At 49.6% G+C, this 15,416-nt stretch overlaps 1 protein-coding gene across 1 annotated transcript in view; it reads right to left on the bottom strand.

Annotated features, from left to right (window-relative positions):
* Positions 1–10,102: 10,102 nt before the first annotated feature.
* Positions 10,103–15,416, bottom strand: part of LOC126294954 (uncharacterized) — a 607,599-nt gene continuing 602,285 nt past the window's right edge. The window contains exon 26 of the mRNA XM_049987174.1: positions 10,103–10,435. Within this exon, the coding sequence (XP_049843131.1) occupies positions 10,277–10,435 (159 nt within the window). The 3' untranslated portion in view covers positions 10,103–10,276. The remainder of the gene's footprint in view (positions 10,436–15,416) is intronic.

The raw sequence follows: 15,416 nt of genomic DNA on the forward strand, positions 1-15,416 counted from the left end.
ACACTAGATCGCTTCCCTTCCCTTCCCTTCCCTTCCCCTTCCCTTGCCTTCCCCTTCCCCTGCCTTCCCTTGCCTTCCCCTTCCCTTGCCATCCCCTTCCCTTGCCTTCCCCTTCCCTTGCCTTCCCCTTACCTTGCCTTGCCTTTCCCTTCCTTTCCTACCCTTCCCCTTGCCCTCCATTCCCTTGCCTTCCCTTCCCTTGCCTTTCCTTCCCCTTCCCTTGCCTTGCCTTCCCCTTCCCTTGCCTTCCCCTTCCATTGCCATGCCTTCACTTGCCTTTCCCTTCCCTTGCCTTGCCTCCCCCTTCCCTTGCCTTCCCCTTCCCTTGCCTTGCCTTCTCCTTCCCTTGCCTTCCAATTCCCTTGCCTTGCCTTCCCCTTCCCTTGCCTTCCCCTTCTCTTGCCTTCCCTTCCCTTTCCTTGCCTTCCAATTCCCTTGCCTTCCCCTTCCCTTACCATGCCTTCCACTTCCCTTGCCTTGCCTCCCCCTTCCCTTGCCTTCCCCTTCCCTTGCCTTGCCTTCTCCTTCCCTTGCCTTCCAATTCCCTTGCCTTGCCTTCCCCTTCCCTTGCCTTCCCCTTCTCTTGCCTTCCCTTCCCTTTCCTTGCCTTCCAATTCCCTTGCCTTCCCCTTCCCTTACCATGCCTTCCACTTCCCTTGCCTTCCCCTTCCCTTACCTTGCCTTCTCCTTCCCTTGCCTTCCCAATCCCTTGCCTTGCCTTCCCCTTCCCTTGCCTTCCCTTTGCCTTGCCTTGCCTTTCCCTTCCTTTCCTACCCTACCCCTTGCCCTCCATTCCCTTGCCTTCCCTTGCCTTGCCTTTCCTTCCCCTTCCCTTGCCTTGCCTTCCCCTTCCCTTGCCTTCCCCTTCCCTTGCCATGCCTTCACTTGCCTTCCCCTTCCCTTGCCTTCCCCTTCCCTTGCCTTGCCTTCCCCTTCCCTTGCCTTCCCCTTCTCTTGCCTTCCCTTCCCTTGCCTTCCCTTCCCTTGCCTTGCCTTCCCCTTCCCTTGCCTTCCCCTTCCCTTGACATGCCTTCCACTTCCCTTGCCTTCCCCTTCCCTTACCTTGCCTTCTCCTTCCCTTGCCTTCCCATTCCCTTGCCTTGCCTTCCCCTTCCCTTGCCTTCCCTTGCCTTGCCTTTCCCTTCCTATCCTACCCTTCCCCTTGCCCTCCATTCCCTTGCCTTCCCTTCCCTTGCCTTTCCTTCCCCTTCCCTTGCCTTGCCTTCCCCTTCCCTTGCCTTCCTCTTCCCTTGCCATGCCTTGCACTTCAACACTAGATCGCGTGTTGCCTTGCCTTCCCCTTCCCTTGCCTTCCCTTCCCTTGCCTTGCCTTCCCCCTTCCCCTTGCCTTCCCCTTCCCTTGCCATGCCTTCCACTTCCCTTGCCTTCCCCTTCCTTTACCTTGCCTTCTCCTTCCCTTGCCTTCCCATTCCCTTGCCTTGCCTTCCCCTTCCCTTGCCTTCACTTTGCCTTCCCTTGCCTTTCCCTTCCTTTCCTACCCTTCCCCTTGCCCTCCATTCCCTTGCCTTCCCTTCCCTTGCCTTTCCTTCCCCTTCCCTTGCCTTGCCTTCCCCTTCCCTTGCCTTCCCCTTCCCTTGCCATGCCTTCACTTGCCTTCCCCTTCCCTTGCCTTGCCTTCCCCTTCCCTTGCCTTCCCCTTCCCTTGACTTGCCTTCTCCTTCCCTTGCCTTCCCATTCCCTTGCCTTGCCTTTCCCTTGCCTTGCCTTCCCCTTCCCTTGCCTTCCCCTTCTCTTGCCTTCCTTCCCTTGCCTTGCCTTCCCCTTCCCTTGCCTTCCCCTTCCCTTGCCATGCCTTCCACTTCCATTGCCTTCCCATTCCCTTGCCTTGCCTTCCCCTTCCGTTGCCTTCCCTTTGCCTTGCCTTGCCTTTCCCTTCCTTTCCTACCCTTCCCCTTGCCCTCCATTCCCTTGCCTTCCCTTCGCTTGCCTTTCCTTCCCCTTCCGTTGCCTTGCCTTCCCCTTCCCTTGCCTTCCCCTTCCCTTGCCATGCCTTCACTTGCCTTCCCCTTCCCTTGCCTTGCCTTCCCCTTCCCTTGCCTTCCCCTTCCCTTGACTTGCCTTCTCCTTCCCTTGCCTTCCCATTCCCTTGCCTTGCCTTCCCCTTCCCTTGCCATCCCCTTCTCTTGCCTTCCCTTCCCTTGCCTTGCCTTCCCCTTCCCTTGCCATCCCCTTCCCTTGCCTTCCCCTTCCCTTCCCTTCCCCTTCCCTTGCCATGCCTTCCACTTCCATTGCCTTCCCATTCCCTTGCCTTGCCTTCCCCTTCCCTTGCCTTCCCTTTGCCTTGCCTTGCCTTTCCCTTCCTTTCCTACCCTTCCCCTTGCCCTCCATTCCCTTGCCTTCCCTTCCCTTGCCTTTCCTTCCCCTTCCGTTGCCTTGCCTTCCCCTTCCCTTGCCTTCCCCTTCCCTTGCCATGCCTTCACTTGCCTTCCCCTTCCCTTGCCTTGCCTTCCCCTTCCCTTGCCTTCCCCTTCCCTTGCCATGCCTTCCACTTCACTTGCCTTCCCCTTCCCTTGCCTCGCCTTCCCCTTCCCTTGCCTTCCCCTTCCCTTGCCATGCCTTCCACTTCACTTGCCTTACACTTCTCTTGCCTTCCCTTCCCTTGCCTTGCCTTCCCCTTCCCTTGCCATGCCTTCCACTTCACTTGCCTTCCCTTCCCTTGCCTTGCCTTCCCCTTCCCTTGCCTTCCCCGTCCCTTCCCTTGCCTGCCCCTACCCTTTCCTTGCCTTCCCCTTCCCTTGCCTTGCCTTCCCCTTCCCTTGCCTTGCCTTCCCTTATTTCCCTTCCCTATGCCTTGCCTGGCCTTGGCCTTCCCTTTCCCTTCCCATCACCCCGCCGCTCTGCCCACTCCCCAGCTGAGAGGCGGCCATCTGTATATCTGCCAGCCATGTGTCTGTCTGGTAACGCATCCTCAGCACGTCATCTCTGCGCGACGCAACCCACACAGCAGCAGCTGCTGGCGGGGCGCTTCGCATCAGGCACGAGCTGTGCCTGGTGTTCAGACTTCCGCGGCTGATGTAGCCTCTAATAACACTGTTTCGAGTGTAACATTTGGTCGTATTAACATGAAGTGCAGTGGAACTTCGTCTATCTAGCACTCATCAATCTGGATCGCCTGTTCATCTGGAGCGGACATCTTTCTTTCTTAAGTACAGTAATTGTATTCAGTACTCTAGAACGATAACGGCAAGAAATGTCGATGAGAGTCATTATCTAAATTCAGCCAACGATCATATATAGATCCTGGCTTCGAGTTGTTTAACAAGTGAACACTGTACTGCTCCTTGTGAGTAAAAATTGTCTCAAAGAGAAAGAAGAAGGAAGTGCCTCTGAACAAAATGTTAGAACCATTGTGAACAACGGATAGAGAAGTATTCTTGAAAGACAATGACGCTGAATTTCGTGATGGAATTTCAGTGGTGTCACGGCGGAAGAATAATCTATCACCGAACATCTGTGAGTCCACTGTTCCAGTTTTTACACAGGATAAAGGGACTGCTAGCAATGTCGGATCGTCGTGGTTCGTTGCAGCATTTTTAGACATTCCAGAATTCCCAGCCACAGGTGTTAAAGACGTAAATGACTGGCAGTGTAGTGGCAGCGAGCCTGACTACGCTATGATTTCGTCTGACAAAATTACCGCCGGTTGTTAGTCTACAGACAATGACTAATGTACACTCGTGGAAATTGAAATAAGAACACCGTGAATTCATTGTCCCAGGAAGGGGAAACTTTATTGAGACATTCCTGGAGTCAGATACATCACATGATCACACTGACAGAAGCACAGGCACATAGACACAGGCAACAGAACATGCACAATGTCGGCACTAGTACAGTGTATATCCACCTTTCGCAGCTGCTATTCTTCCATGGAGACGATCGTAGAGATGTTGGATGTAGTCCTGTGGAACGGCTTGCCATGCCATTTCCACCTGGCGCCTCAGTTGGACCAGCGTTCGTGCTGGACGTGCAGACTGCGTGAGACGACGCTTCATCCAGTCCCAAACATGCTCAATGGGGGACAGATACGGAGATCTTGCTGGCCAGAGTAGTTGACTTACACCTTCTAGAGCACGTTGGGTGGCACGGTATACATGCGGACGTGCATTGTCCTGTAGGAACAGCAAGTTCCCTTGCCGGTCTAGGAATGGTAGAACGATGGGTTCGATGACGGTTTGTGTAGGAGATCGCTCCCCACACCATGATGCCGGGTGTTGGCCCTGTGCGCCTCGGTCGTATGCAGTCCCGATTGTGGCGCTCACCTACACGGCGCCAAACACGCATACGACCATCATTGGCACCAAGGCAGAAGCGACTCTCATCGCTGAAGACGACACGTCTCCATTCGTCCCTCCATTCACGCCTGTCGCGTCACCACTGGAGGCGGGCTGCACGATGTTGGGGCGTGAGCGGAAGACGGCCTAATGGTGTGCGAGACCGTAGCCCAGCTTCATGGAGACGGTTGCGAATGGTCCTCGCCGATACCCCAGGAGCAACAGTGTCCCTAATTTGCTGGGAAGTGGCGGTGCGGTCCCCTACGGCACTGCGTAGGATCCTACGGTCTTGGCGTACATCCGTGCGTCGCTGCTGTCCGGTCCCAGGTCGACGGGCACGTGCACCTTCCGCCGACCACTGGCGACAACATCGATGTACTGTGGAGACCTCACGCCCCACGTGTTGAGCAATTCGGCGGTACGTCCACCCGGCCTCCCGCATGCCCACTATATGCCCTCGCTGAATGTCCGTCAACTGCACATACGGTTCACGTCCACGCTGTCGCGGCATGATACCAGTGTTAAAGACTGCGATGGAGCTCCGTATGCCACGGCAAACTGGCTGACACTGACGGCGGCGGTGCACAAATGCTGCGCAGCTAGCGCCATTCGACGGCCAACACCGCGGCTCCTGGTGTGTCCGCTGTGCCGTGCGTGTGATCATTGCTTGTACAGCCCTCTCGCAATGTCAGGAGCAAGTATGGTGGGTCTGACACACCGGTGTCAATGTGTTCTTTTTTCCATTTCCAGGAGTGTATATATGTAGGTGGCATCTGTTCTTTCGGACACGTCCGATACCATCTTCAAACATATGTAGTTAAGGCCCATCGGCCATTTGACCATCTTCTTCTGTGCTGATGCGAAATCAGTGTCCGAACTCTTACGAAAATCGGCGGTAAAGCCGTGAGAAATAAGTATAATGGGCAGAGGCACTATGAATTTAGTGCGGGGCAGTAAGTTGCGAATGTGGGTCTCACGGCAGGCGTGTCAGAGGTAATTCCCTGCAGTTGCTTACCCCCTTTGTGCGTCTGCCTTCTTAGCAGGAGATCCCGAGTTCGAGTCCCTGTCGGGGCACACATTTTCATCTGTCCCCGTTTACTTATATCGACGCCTGTATGCAGCTAGGGGTATTCATTTCGTTGTAATGATGAATGTGATGACGGGTTAGCTAATGGTGTCATTGGGAAGAATGCAGAGACAAGACGCAATTGGCCGAAATAATGGTTGGTTTCAAACCCAGGCAGAAACGACTTTGGATAAACTTATGCAGGTGAACTGCTCAAGTGATCATGCTGGACGTAAACTATCTGACACTTTGACTCAAGATATTCTATAAAAATCACTGTTTTGTGTTTGATATCTATTCAAAATTTTTGTATAATAATATGTAATCTGCGATTGAATGTAAAAGAAATGTGTCGTGGATGTTTATGACATTTACCGAGTGTCGAAATAATTCCTCCAGAATTGCTGGTCATCTGAACTTCGACAATGTGGATAACCTATGGCTCCATCCTGTCTGGATGGACGGATTTCCAACTATACAAAAAAACTCTATGCTTCAATCAACTTCCAGTTAACAGTCTCACACTAAAATTATGTATAACGAAAGTCTCATATTTGGTGCTATTTTCACTAACAGGAGACTAATGAAAATGGCTACAAAACCTTTACTGGTAACTTATTTCAGTTTACAGTTTGATGTAGTATAATGCTAGAAGTTTTTCACTGACGTTAGTAGGATAACGTCTGCTCGCATGATTTTCTCCCTTCTTGTCGACAGTGACAAAAATGAAACCGTTTACTAAACCGCAGATTACTCTAAACCTCCCCAATTCCACAAGGGAAAAACGGACCACCCAATTCACAAATAACCACCTTCCCATGGGTGGGCAAACAGAGAAGAATGGTGGGACGACCCCAAAACAAAGCGGCTGGTGACCTCACTAAGAAATCAAGTAGAATTTAACAAGTAAATGAAACAACATATCTGCAATCACTTAACTTGCAAAAAACTGCGATTTCTTGCGAAGACCTGGCGCAGCACCCCCAACGCTCTCCCGAACCGTCCGCTGCCAGCCGCTTCAGCGGGCGCAGGAAGGCGCCCCGATCTCTCGTCTCACGGCGTCGCAGCTCGCCCGGCCAGCCCGATATCATGGTTTCGCTCCTGTTGCTCTCGTGTGAACCGCGAAGCCACTATCCCCTTCTATACGGCGCTGCCCACTGAACTCACTTGGGGACTACACACGCGCCGACGCTCAAGGCGGACAAGTGTCTCAGTGTCTCAGTGAGCGACCGACCAACCGACCGATCCAACCGCCAATGACCGTTGCCCGAGCAACTCGAGCAGACTGGTGGCCTGACGCGCAGTCTCAGATGCAGGAACTCAGCCTTGACCGGGCGACCACTCGCTGAGTTCTGCTACTGGTGGAGTGGCAAGACTCTCATTTTCTGGCTTTAAAGTTTTATCCAAAGGACAGACGTACAAGCAATCCGACGACAGACAGACACTAACTGCCGCACAAATGCAAACGAGAGACAGACCAGCATCTGGTGACGCGAGACTGACCTAGGCTCACTCCGACTGACCCTTCTGCCGAGATCATAGCGCCCCTCAAACGCACGGAACAGGCAACCTTTCCGCTTTCCCACCAGAGGGAGAGACCAAAGCTGCGATTACCGCAGCGGCGCCACCGCCAGAAATAGAGAACGACTGCTTTACACAACGCGCTGCAGCGCGCTCTTCAAAACAGCAATTTTTTTTTTTTAACCACGGCTCAGATGGTGTATTTAGTTCAAGCCTGGAGGAAACTGATTGTAATTTAAGACGCACTTTGCTGACAAACATTTAAAAGGAAAAGTAAGTCTAAATAACTTAATAATTACATTAATGGAATGGCCATAAATAGAAGGAGAAATGAAATGTGTTATAACAGAAAGTAGTACAAATAAGGGACTCCTCCCAGTTCTGTAAAAACGCAAATGGTTTCAGCTAATTGGTAAAGTACAAGATTCCAGAGTAAGTGACCGTGCAAGAGATTGTAGCAGGTGACTGAGTGTGCTTTTACCACATACTGATTTCATGGTAGAGCAGAAAGAAGGCAATACTTGGTCACAAAGTTACCAGCAGACGGAATGCGGCGATGTAAAGTCGAGTAAATTACTATAGAGGGTGTCCCATTTACCTTGAGCGCTGTAAATAACTGTTGTCCAGATGAAAATTACAAAATGTTTCAAGTAAATGTTCTTTAGACGTCAGTGGATCATCAATCGGCATGATTTCCTACGTTGGAGCTTCGTTTTTTTGCAGAGGCATGAACAGCGGTATGATTCATTGAATCCATTCACTGAAACACAACATTATTAATTACATAACACAACATCGACTTTGAGCCTGTGATTAGAAACTCGTCCACTTGCTGGCGCTGTCGGAAAATAAATGCAAACCGAGTAGAAACATAACACGAAACTGACTGACTCTGCTGTACCACTGCCCTGGAATAGACCATTCAGAAATGCTCAAAGGGGTGACCCTGGACACCAGTACACTGGTGAACTTGATGAATGAAAGAATGATTTACTGCTTCCAGTGTTCCAGCTGTAAACTTATGGAAACCATTGTACAAATAAACAGGTCTATGTACTTATAAAAAAATAGGAGACCTTGCTTTTGGGATTACCCTCGTACCTACAACAGAGACAGTGAAAGGGGAAGGTGTTGGTCAATTGGTTGCCACCAGCGCACTGAATGAGATTATAATTGCACAGAAGGGAAAAAATAAAAACACAGCAAACGTTTCAACACATTCAGAAGATACCAGCACTGAGTCACGACGATCTCGTCTTCAGGTAATCCTGGTACTTACCCATACAGTCTCTGTCCATATACAGCACAGAATCATCCACCATATCCAGACATCAAATGCAGCAGATACAGATTGAGTCGGTCACCACTACGACTTAAGTAGACTCTGACCGTCTACAGCAGAGAATCATCCACCATATCCAGACACCAAATGCAGCAGATACAGAGTGAGTCGGTCACCACTACGACTTAAGTAGACTCTGACCATCTACAGCAGAGAATCATCCACCATATCCAGACACCAAATGCAGCAGATACAGAGTGAGTCGGTCACCACTACGACTTAAGTAGACTTTGTGCGTCTACAGCAGAGAATCATCCACCATATCCAGACACCAAATGCAGCAGATACAGAGTGAGTCAGTCACCACTACGACTTAAGTAGGCTCTGACCGTCTACAGCAGAGAATCATCCACCATATCCAGACACCAGATGTAGCAGATACAGAGTGAGTCGGTCATCACTACGACTTCAGTAGACTCTGTCCGTCTACAGCATAAAATCATCCACCATATCCAGACATCAAATGCAGCAGATACAGAGTGAACCGGTCACCACTACGACTTAATTAGACGTTAGTGTCCGCAACACCATGCTGTATGAGTTAATGAATTTACAAATTTAGCAATAGCCTGAGATCTAGTGGACTGGATCTTCTGAGAGAGGAGGAGAGTTGCGCCATCGTCTGTCAGTCCATGCCTGTAGCTGGGCAGACCAGCTCGCTACTTGAAGAGTCATACTGCCAGACCAGAATACTGCTAAGGCAGCATGGTGCAGGACTTCATTCCACTGCACTAGCGAGCTGAATAACACACTGCCTCAGTCCCTATATGGTCTGAGGTGGGTTCAGTCACAATAAAAGCTGGGAAACTCGGTCACAGCCCAGTATTAGCAGGGCATTGTCTTTGGCTGCTGCTAATGCCAAAAAGTACTCCGGGCCAGCCAATAACCTGAAGTGGGTAACCCAGCCTCAACCAGGTCCAACTGGCACATTTGCTAGCCACTGGCATACAGACCTCTCCTACATCTGACGCTGCCAAGACCTGAACTAGAGCCATCAAACGTCAGGGTAACACCAACTAGCTTCTGGGCATCAGCAGAGGGCCTTGGCTTCAGAGTCTGCTCACCAGCGTGCCTCAAATCTCAGCCACATCAGAGCCACCGACCGTCCAATGCACAGTACACATGCTTTGCTACCATTCAAAATTTGCTGGAACACTACTGGCCCTGCATGTATCACTGGGCTCCTGGTTTCAGGCTGTTGTGCCACAACTTGCCCACGCTGTTGCCACGCATTGAAGGCCTAACCTATCATCATTTGTCACCAATGGGTAGCACATCCGGTACTTCGAGAGCTGTGTCATGTCGCCATCTGTTGCAGCTTCACTAGTGCTAACAGTGCACAGCTTTTGTAATGCAAATTATATCTACTGGGATATTTATTTACAACTTAAATGCATCTGTGACACTGATCTTGATGTATTACAAAGTTCCTCAATTATGCAGTCTATTTTGTGTCATTACATCTGTTTCGCTACTGTATCTCTCGCCACCATTTGCAAGCATGAGTGTTCAGTCAGATTTCTTGTTTCATTGATATGTTCCTTCCCAGTCCCGCTGTGAAGAGAATTTTCCCCCAAATGTATGAACACAGCCTTCTACTGCCTGTCGAATTCAGCTGGTGGACGTTCTTTTATGTTCAGTATATTGTTAAGGTCTAATGGAACCTAACTGCCGGATGAACTACACTTTTTAGTTTCATATATTGACTTTTTGAACGTGGATTTACTTAGAATAATATATTCATTAAATTCATGTTCCTTATTATGTGTATCACTACTGTGTTGGCTGTTTTTACTGTGTGATACCCTTGACCACTGATACCAATCAAATGTAGTGTGCTGTGAGCAGGCTTCCAAGGATGAATGAATAATAAAAGGGTGATTTTCTCAAAAATTTTATTTTCTGTAAGAATAATAGGATCAGGCTGAATGATTGTTTAACAACTATTTTAATCCACAAATTAAAGATACATATAAATGTTATAGTTTCATCCATAATGCAAGAATATGTTTTTGACTTATAACACTGCTGGTAAATTCTTCTCTCTTCCATTTAAACTTCCAGTTCCTCTGTTATAAAAATGTCCATACTTCTGTTTCCCATGTATTCTTGAATCAATATAAGGGCGAATTTCTGGAATTGAATTTCTGTTGATACAAATCCCATTTCTTTTAAATGGAATGTGACAACAGATTGATTCTCTACTTCTTCCTGAAATATAAGCAAAGACATTTAAATTTATTTCACACATGAACTGTTTTGGTGGTATTCTAGTGTCTGTAGAGTACCAAAATAAGTGACAAATGTGAAAACATGTAAGTATAAAAACAAACTTTTAAATTAATGACTTAAAGTATCCCAATAATTCTTTGATTTTAATTTATAGCAGAGTTATTAATAAAAAATATATACTCCTCATTATGTTATTATGAGGCAAGGAAAATGAAACTAAAATTATCAGATTTCTCACGAATTATATGACACACTGAAGAAACAAAAGTTTAAAGTGCGTGATATTGAGTTTCTACTCATGCGTTTTCCACGTTCTTGAAATGAAGTGTGTGTTTTACTGTACTTAATTTATATAACAATAACAAGCTGATAACGCAAAAAACTGTAATCAATTGATTGACATCAGGTTTGTCCACCTTTGAAGAACACTAGAGCCGTGTGGCATGAATTCAGGAATTCGTTGGTAGGTTTGCAGACGCCTCGCCACAGGTCACGTAAATGGTGCAACTATGAGCCGCTGGTTTGAGTGTGTAGAGTTGATGCCCTATAGCGTCCCACATGTGTTGCACAGGTGCAGCTCAGGTTGATTTTGGTGCTCAATACGTCAAAGTATAATCGCTATCACCCGCTCAGTCAAAGAAGACAAAAAATGAGGAATATTTGAAAAATTCATGTAGTGGCAAATTTTTGTACAGTGGTGAGGGTAGAGTGTCATGAACAACATACTAAAAATCCCCTCCAGTGGGTTGTGAGCACTGGGGTTGGTGGAGTTAAAGTTCACTTTCTTTATGTTTTTCTTGAAGTGAAAATCTTTCCCAGTACAAAATTACATTATGTTAAATATCCTACAAAAGAGGTCCCATTCAGTTTTTGTCTAGGACTTATGATGAAGGAACCACAGATTATGAAAATAGTTTTTGAATGGTGTAAAATTAGTGTGTGCTGTATAATGAAATGGATTAATAAGAAATATTACACTGTGCACCATATACAAGAGCAGAAGAGCCGCACTGAGGGATGGATTTTGTTCTGGGGAAGCAACAGAGTGGAGGGGCTGGAGCTGGAGTGTGGGTGGAAGCGCAGTGTGGTCACACAGTTCCATCCATCATTGGTCTGCAAACTGAAGTGCGATGTGATTATTCCCCATGCCATTATCCCACTACGTCACAAGAAGCAACTGCAGGATGTTTCACAAGATTATGCAGACTCACCACAGTACACCTTATGAATAACAGGCAATGCAGTGCGCAGACATGTGTGGGCTTGCTTACCTTCCCCAAAATGTGTTAATCGACGTGGAATACAGATATGAGTTACTAACAGTACCAACGCAACTAACACATATCGACAGCCTCTCGTAAGTCTCTGTATACTGTTCTACAGTCTAGAGGAACAATTGATTCTTGCCAGCCTGCGCGGTGGCTGAAGCATTCTTCCAGGAAAGTCGGCTTCCCGCACCATGAGCAGCTGTCACTTTTCATTTTGTGGACAGGCTCTATCTCTCCAACATTTCGTGTCCAATTCCCTTATGCGAACAGACAAAATAACTTCAGTGAGCTCTGGTTTGTATAGTGGAGATATTTTAAGTTTATTAAGTAGGTAGTTATTTGTTAAGTGAGTCTTTACGTAAAAATTCGTTGCTATAAACAAGGACAGAGATGTGTGTAATTTCTACGTGTGGTGTGGTCTGTGACTTTCGTAGCATTGGTGTGGAAGGTAAATGTGGAACCTGGCTGTTATCTATCGTTGAGAGCTTATTGTAAAGCTATGTAACTGCGTTATACTCACTAGGTGGTGAATTAATGAACAACCAGTAAGTTAATCCAATTCTCTCATCATCAGTTCTGTTCCTGGTAGGCTGCATACATCCATTCAGAATTCCCAGCACTTGCTGAGTGGGCTCTACTAAGTCGACCCACCAACTGCACAGTCATATCACATCTTCCAAGGCGTGTGTGGATATGTGTGGTGGAATGGACTGATCATATTGTAGTCTTAGAATAGTAGTGTAGTGTAATGCAGTGCTTGACTTATTTTCATCGCCATTGTATATGAAGTCGAGTGGGAAGGGCAGCAGGTTGTTCACAGTAATGTTCTCATAGTCCACAGCTGTCATAGAGCCTTTGATTACTAGCACACCTCCTGTGCAATCCCAGCTGTGTGTTCCACATTGCATAATACAGCCGCCAATGACCTGCATCCGTGGTGAAGTGCATCCTTTAAGCAGCTGTAATCTGGCTAATAGTTCATCTGGGCGTGACGGTCCAGATAGTATGAGAAGATACGTGACTCAGTTGTCCAGATGACACGTCTCCATTTATCCGAGGTCCAATGTCGATGATCTCACTCGCACATGAATTGTAATGAATGATGTTGTTGCGTCAACGTGACAATATTTAGAGGTCGCTCCCAGCAAAACCCCTTGTTCAGTAGAGTGTGCTGAACAGCGTGTACCTTCACCAGCATTGCCCTCTGTCGTCAGATCTGCTGCTGATCACCATGTGAGATGATTTTCAGGGTGGGAGACCAATCTCAGGGGCGTGCACTTCCAACATCACGCTTTCTCTGTCCTTCAACCAGTACCTGTAGATTCGCAAGCGCGTGACCCACCCCACCAGCTTCCTCGTTTTCGAGATCCTCGTTGCCAGGCGACCGGTCGTGACAATATTTCATGTGGCAAAGTGACTTATGTCAGTGGATTTCCCATATCTATGGCCCACACCGTCACTAGACGGTTGCTTATGCTTCCCTGCTCCACTTATAAACGGTACGTTTTCCTAACAGCATAACGTTCTCAGAAAGCCGCCAGCCACTACCGCGCTGAGCAATGGTCATAGTGTTTCGTCCTGTCGTTGTACATTACACAAAAAGATATCACTAGACCAAGTTACCAGACTTGGTAAAAATGTCTCCTTCTAATGTCTGACAACTTTGGTGCTTTGGTGATGTTAAATTTATCAACGATTTTCACACATTGACTTTAAAGAAAAGAGGACATTCCACCACATGGTAAACATTTAAAAGTGACAGCCTGCAAGTATGGATTCCTGACTGAAAAAGAGGAAAAATATCCTATGACCATATATCCGTAAGGGCATTGTTGCCACGGTGGACGGCGCTAACGAATACCAGTTGCCCTGACCACCTGGTGCGTTGCAGGCTGCCCGATTGGTGCAGGCCACTTGTAAGCACCAGGATGCCCGGAAGGGCATTGTTGCCACGGTGGACGGCGCCAACGAATGCCACTTGCCCTGACCACCTGGTGCGTTGCAGGCTGCCCGATTGGTGCAGGCCACTTGTAAGCACCAGGATGCCCGGAAGGGCATTGTTTCCACGGTGGACGGCGCTAACGAATGCCACTTGCCCTGACCACCTGGTGCGTTGCAGGCTGCCCGATTGGTGCAGGCCACTTGTAAGCACCAGGATGCCCGGAAGGGCATTGTTGCCTCGGTGGACGGCGCTAACGAATGCCACTTGCCCTGACCACCTGGTGCGTTGCAGGCTGCCCGATTGGTGCAGGCCACTTGTAAGCACCAGGATGTCCGGAAGGGCATTGTTGCCACGGTGGACGGCGCTAACGAATGCCACTTGCCCTGACCACCTGGTGCGTTGCAGGCTGCCCGATTGGTGCAGGGCACTTGTAAGCACCAGGATGTCCGGAAGGGCATTGTTGCCACGGTGGACGGCGCTAACGAATGCCACTTGCCCTGACCACCTGGTGCGTTGCAGGCTGCCCGATTGGTGCAGGGCACTTGTAAGCACCAGGATGTCCGGAAGGGCATTGTTGCCACGGTGGACGGCGCTAACGAATGCCACTTGCCCTGACCACCTGGTGCATTGCAGGCTGCCCGATTGGTGCAGGCCACTTGTAAGCACCAGGATGCCCGGAAGGGCATTGTTGCCTCGGTGGACGGCGCTTACGAATGCCACTTGCCCTGACCACCTGGTGTGTTGCAGGCTGCCCGATTGGTGCAGGCCACTTGTAAGCACCAGGATGCCCGGAAGGGCATTGTTGCCTCGGTGGACGGCGCTAATGAATGCCACTTGCCCTGACCACCTGGTGCGTTGCAGGCTGCCCGAATGGTGCAGGCCACTTGTAAGCACCAGGATGCCCGGAAGGGCATTGTTGCCTCGGTGGACGGTGCTAATGAATGCCACTTGCCATGACCACCTGGTGCGTTGCAGGCTGCCCGATTGGTGCAGGCCACTTGTAAGCACCAGGATGCCCGGAAGGGCATTGTTGCCACGGTGGACGGCGCTAATGAATGCCACTTGCCCTGACCACCTGGTGCGTTGCAGGCTGCCCGATTGGTGCAGGCCACTTGTAAGCACCAGGATGTCCGGAAGGGCATTGTTGCCTCGGTGGACGGCGCTAACGAATGCCACTTGCCCTGACCACCTGGTGCGTTGCAGGCTGCCCGATTGGTGCAGGGCACTTGTAAGCACCAGGATGCCCGGAAGGGCATTGTTGCCACGGTGGACGGCGCTAACGAATGCCACTTGCCCTGACCACCTGGTGCGTTGCAGGCTGCCCGATTGGTGCAGGCCACTTGTAAGCACCAGGATGCCCGGAAGGGCATTGTTGCCACGGTGGACGGCGCTAACGAATGCCACTTGCCCTGACCACCTGGTGCGTTGCAGGCTGCCCGATTGGTGCAGGCCACTTGTAAGCTCCAGGATGTCCGGAAGGGCATTGTTGCCACGGTGGACGGCGCTAACGAATGCCACTTGCCCTGACCACCTGGTGCGTTGCAGGCTGCCCGATTGGTGCAGGCCACTTGTAAGCACCAGGATGTCCGGAAGGGCATTGTTGCCACGGTGGACGGCGCTAACGAATGCCACTTGCCCTGACCACCTGGTGCGTTGCAGGCTGCCCGATTGGTGCAGGCCACTTGTAAGCACCAGGATGTCCGGAAGGGCATTGTTGCCTCGGTGGACGGCGCTAACGAATGCCACTTGC

This window comes from Schistocerca gregaria, chromosome 11, assembly GCF_023897955.1.
Source record: "Schistocerca gregaria isolate iqSchGreg1 chromosome 11, iqSchGreg1.2, whole genome shotgun sequence".
Classification (NCBI taxonomy): domain Eukaryota; kingdom Metazoa; phylum Arthropoda; class Insecta; order Orthoptera; family Acrididae; genus Schistocerca; species Schistocerca gregaria.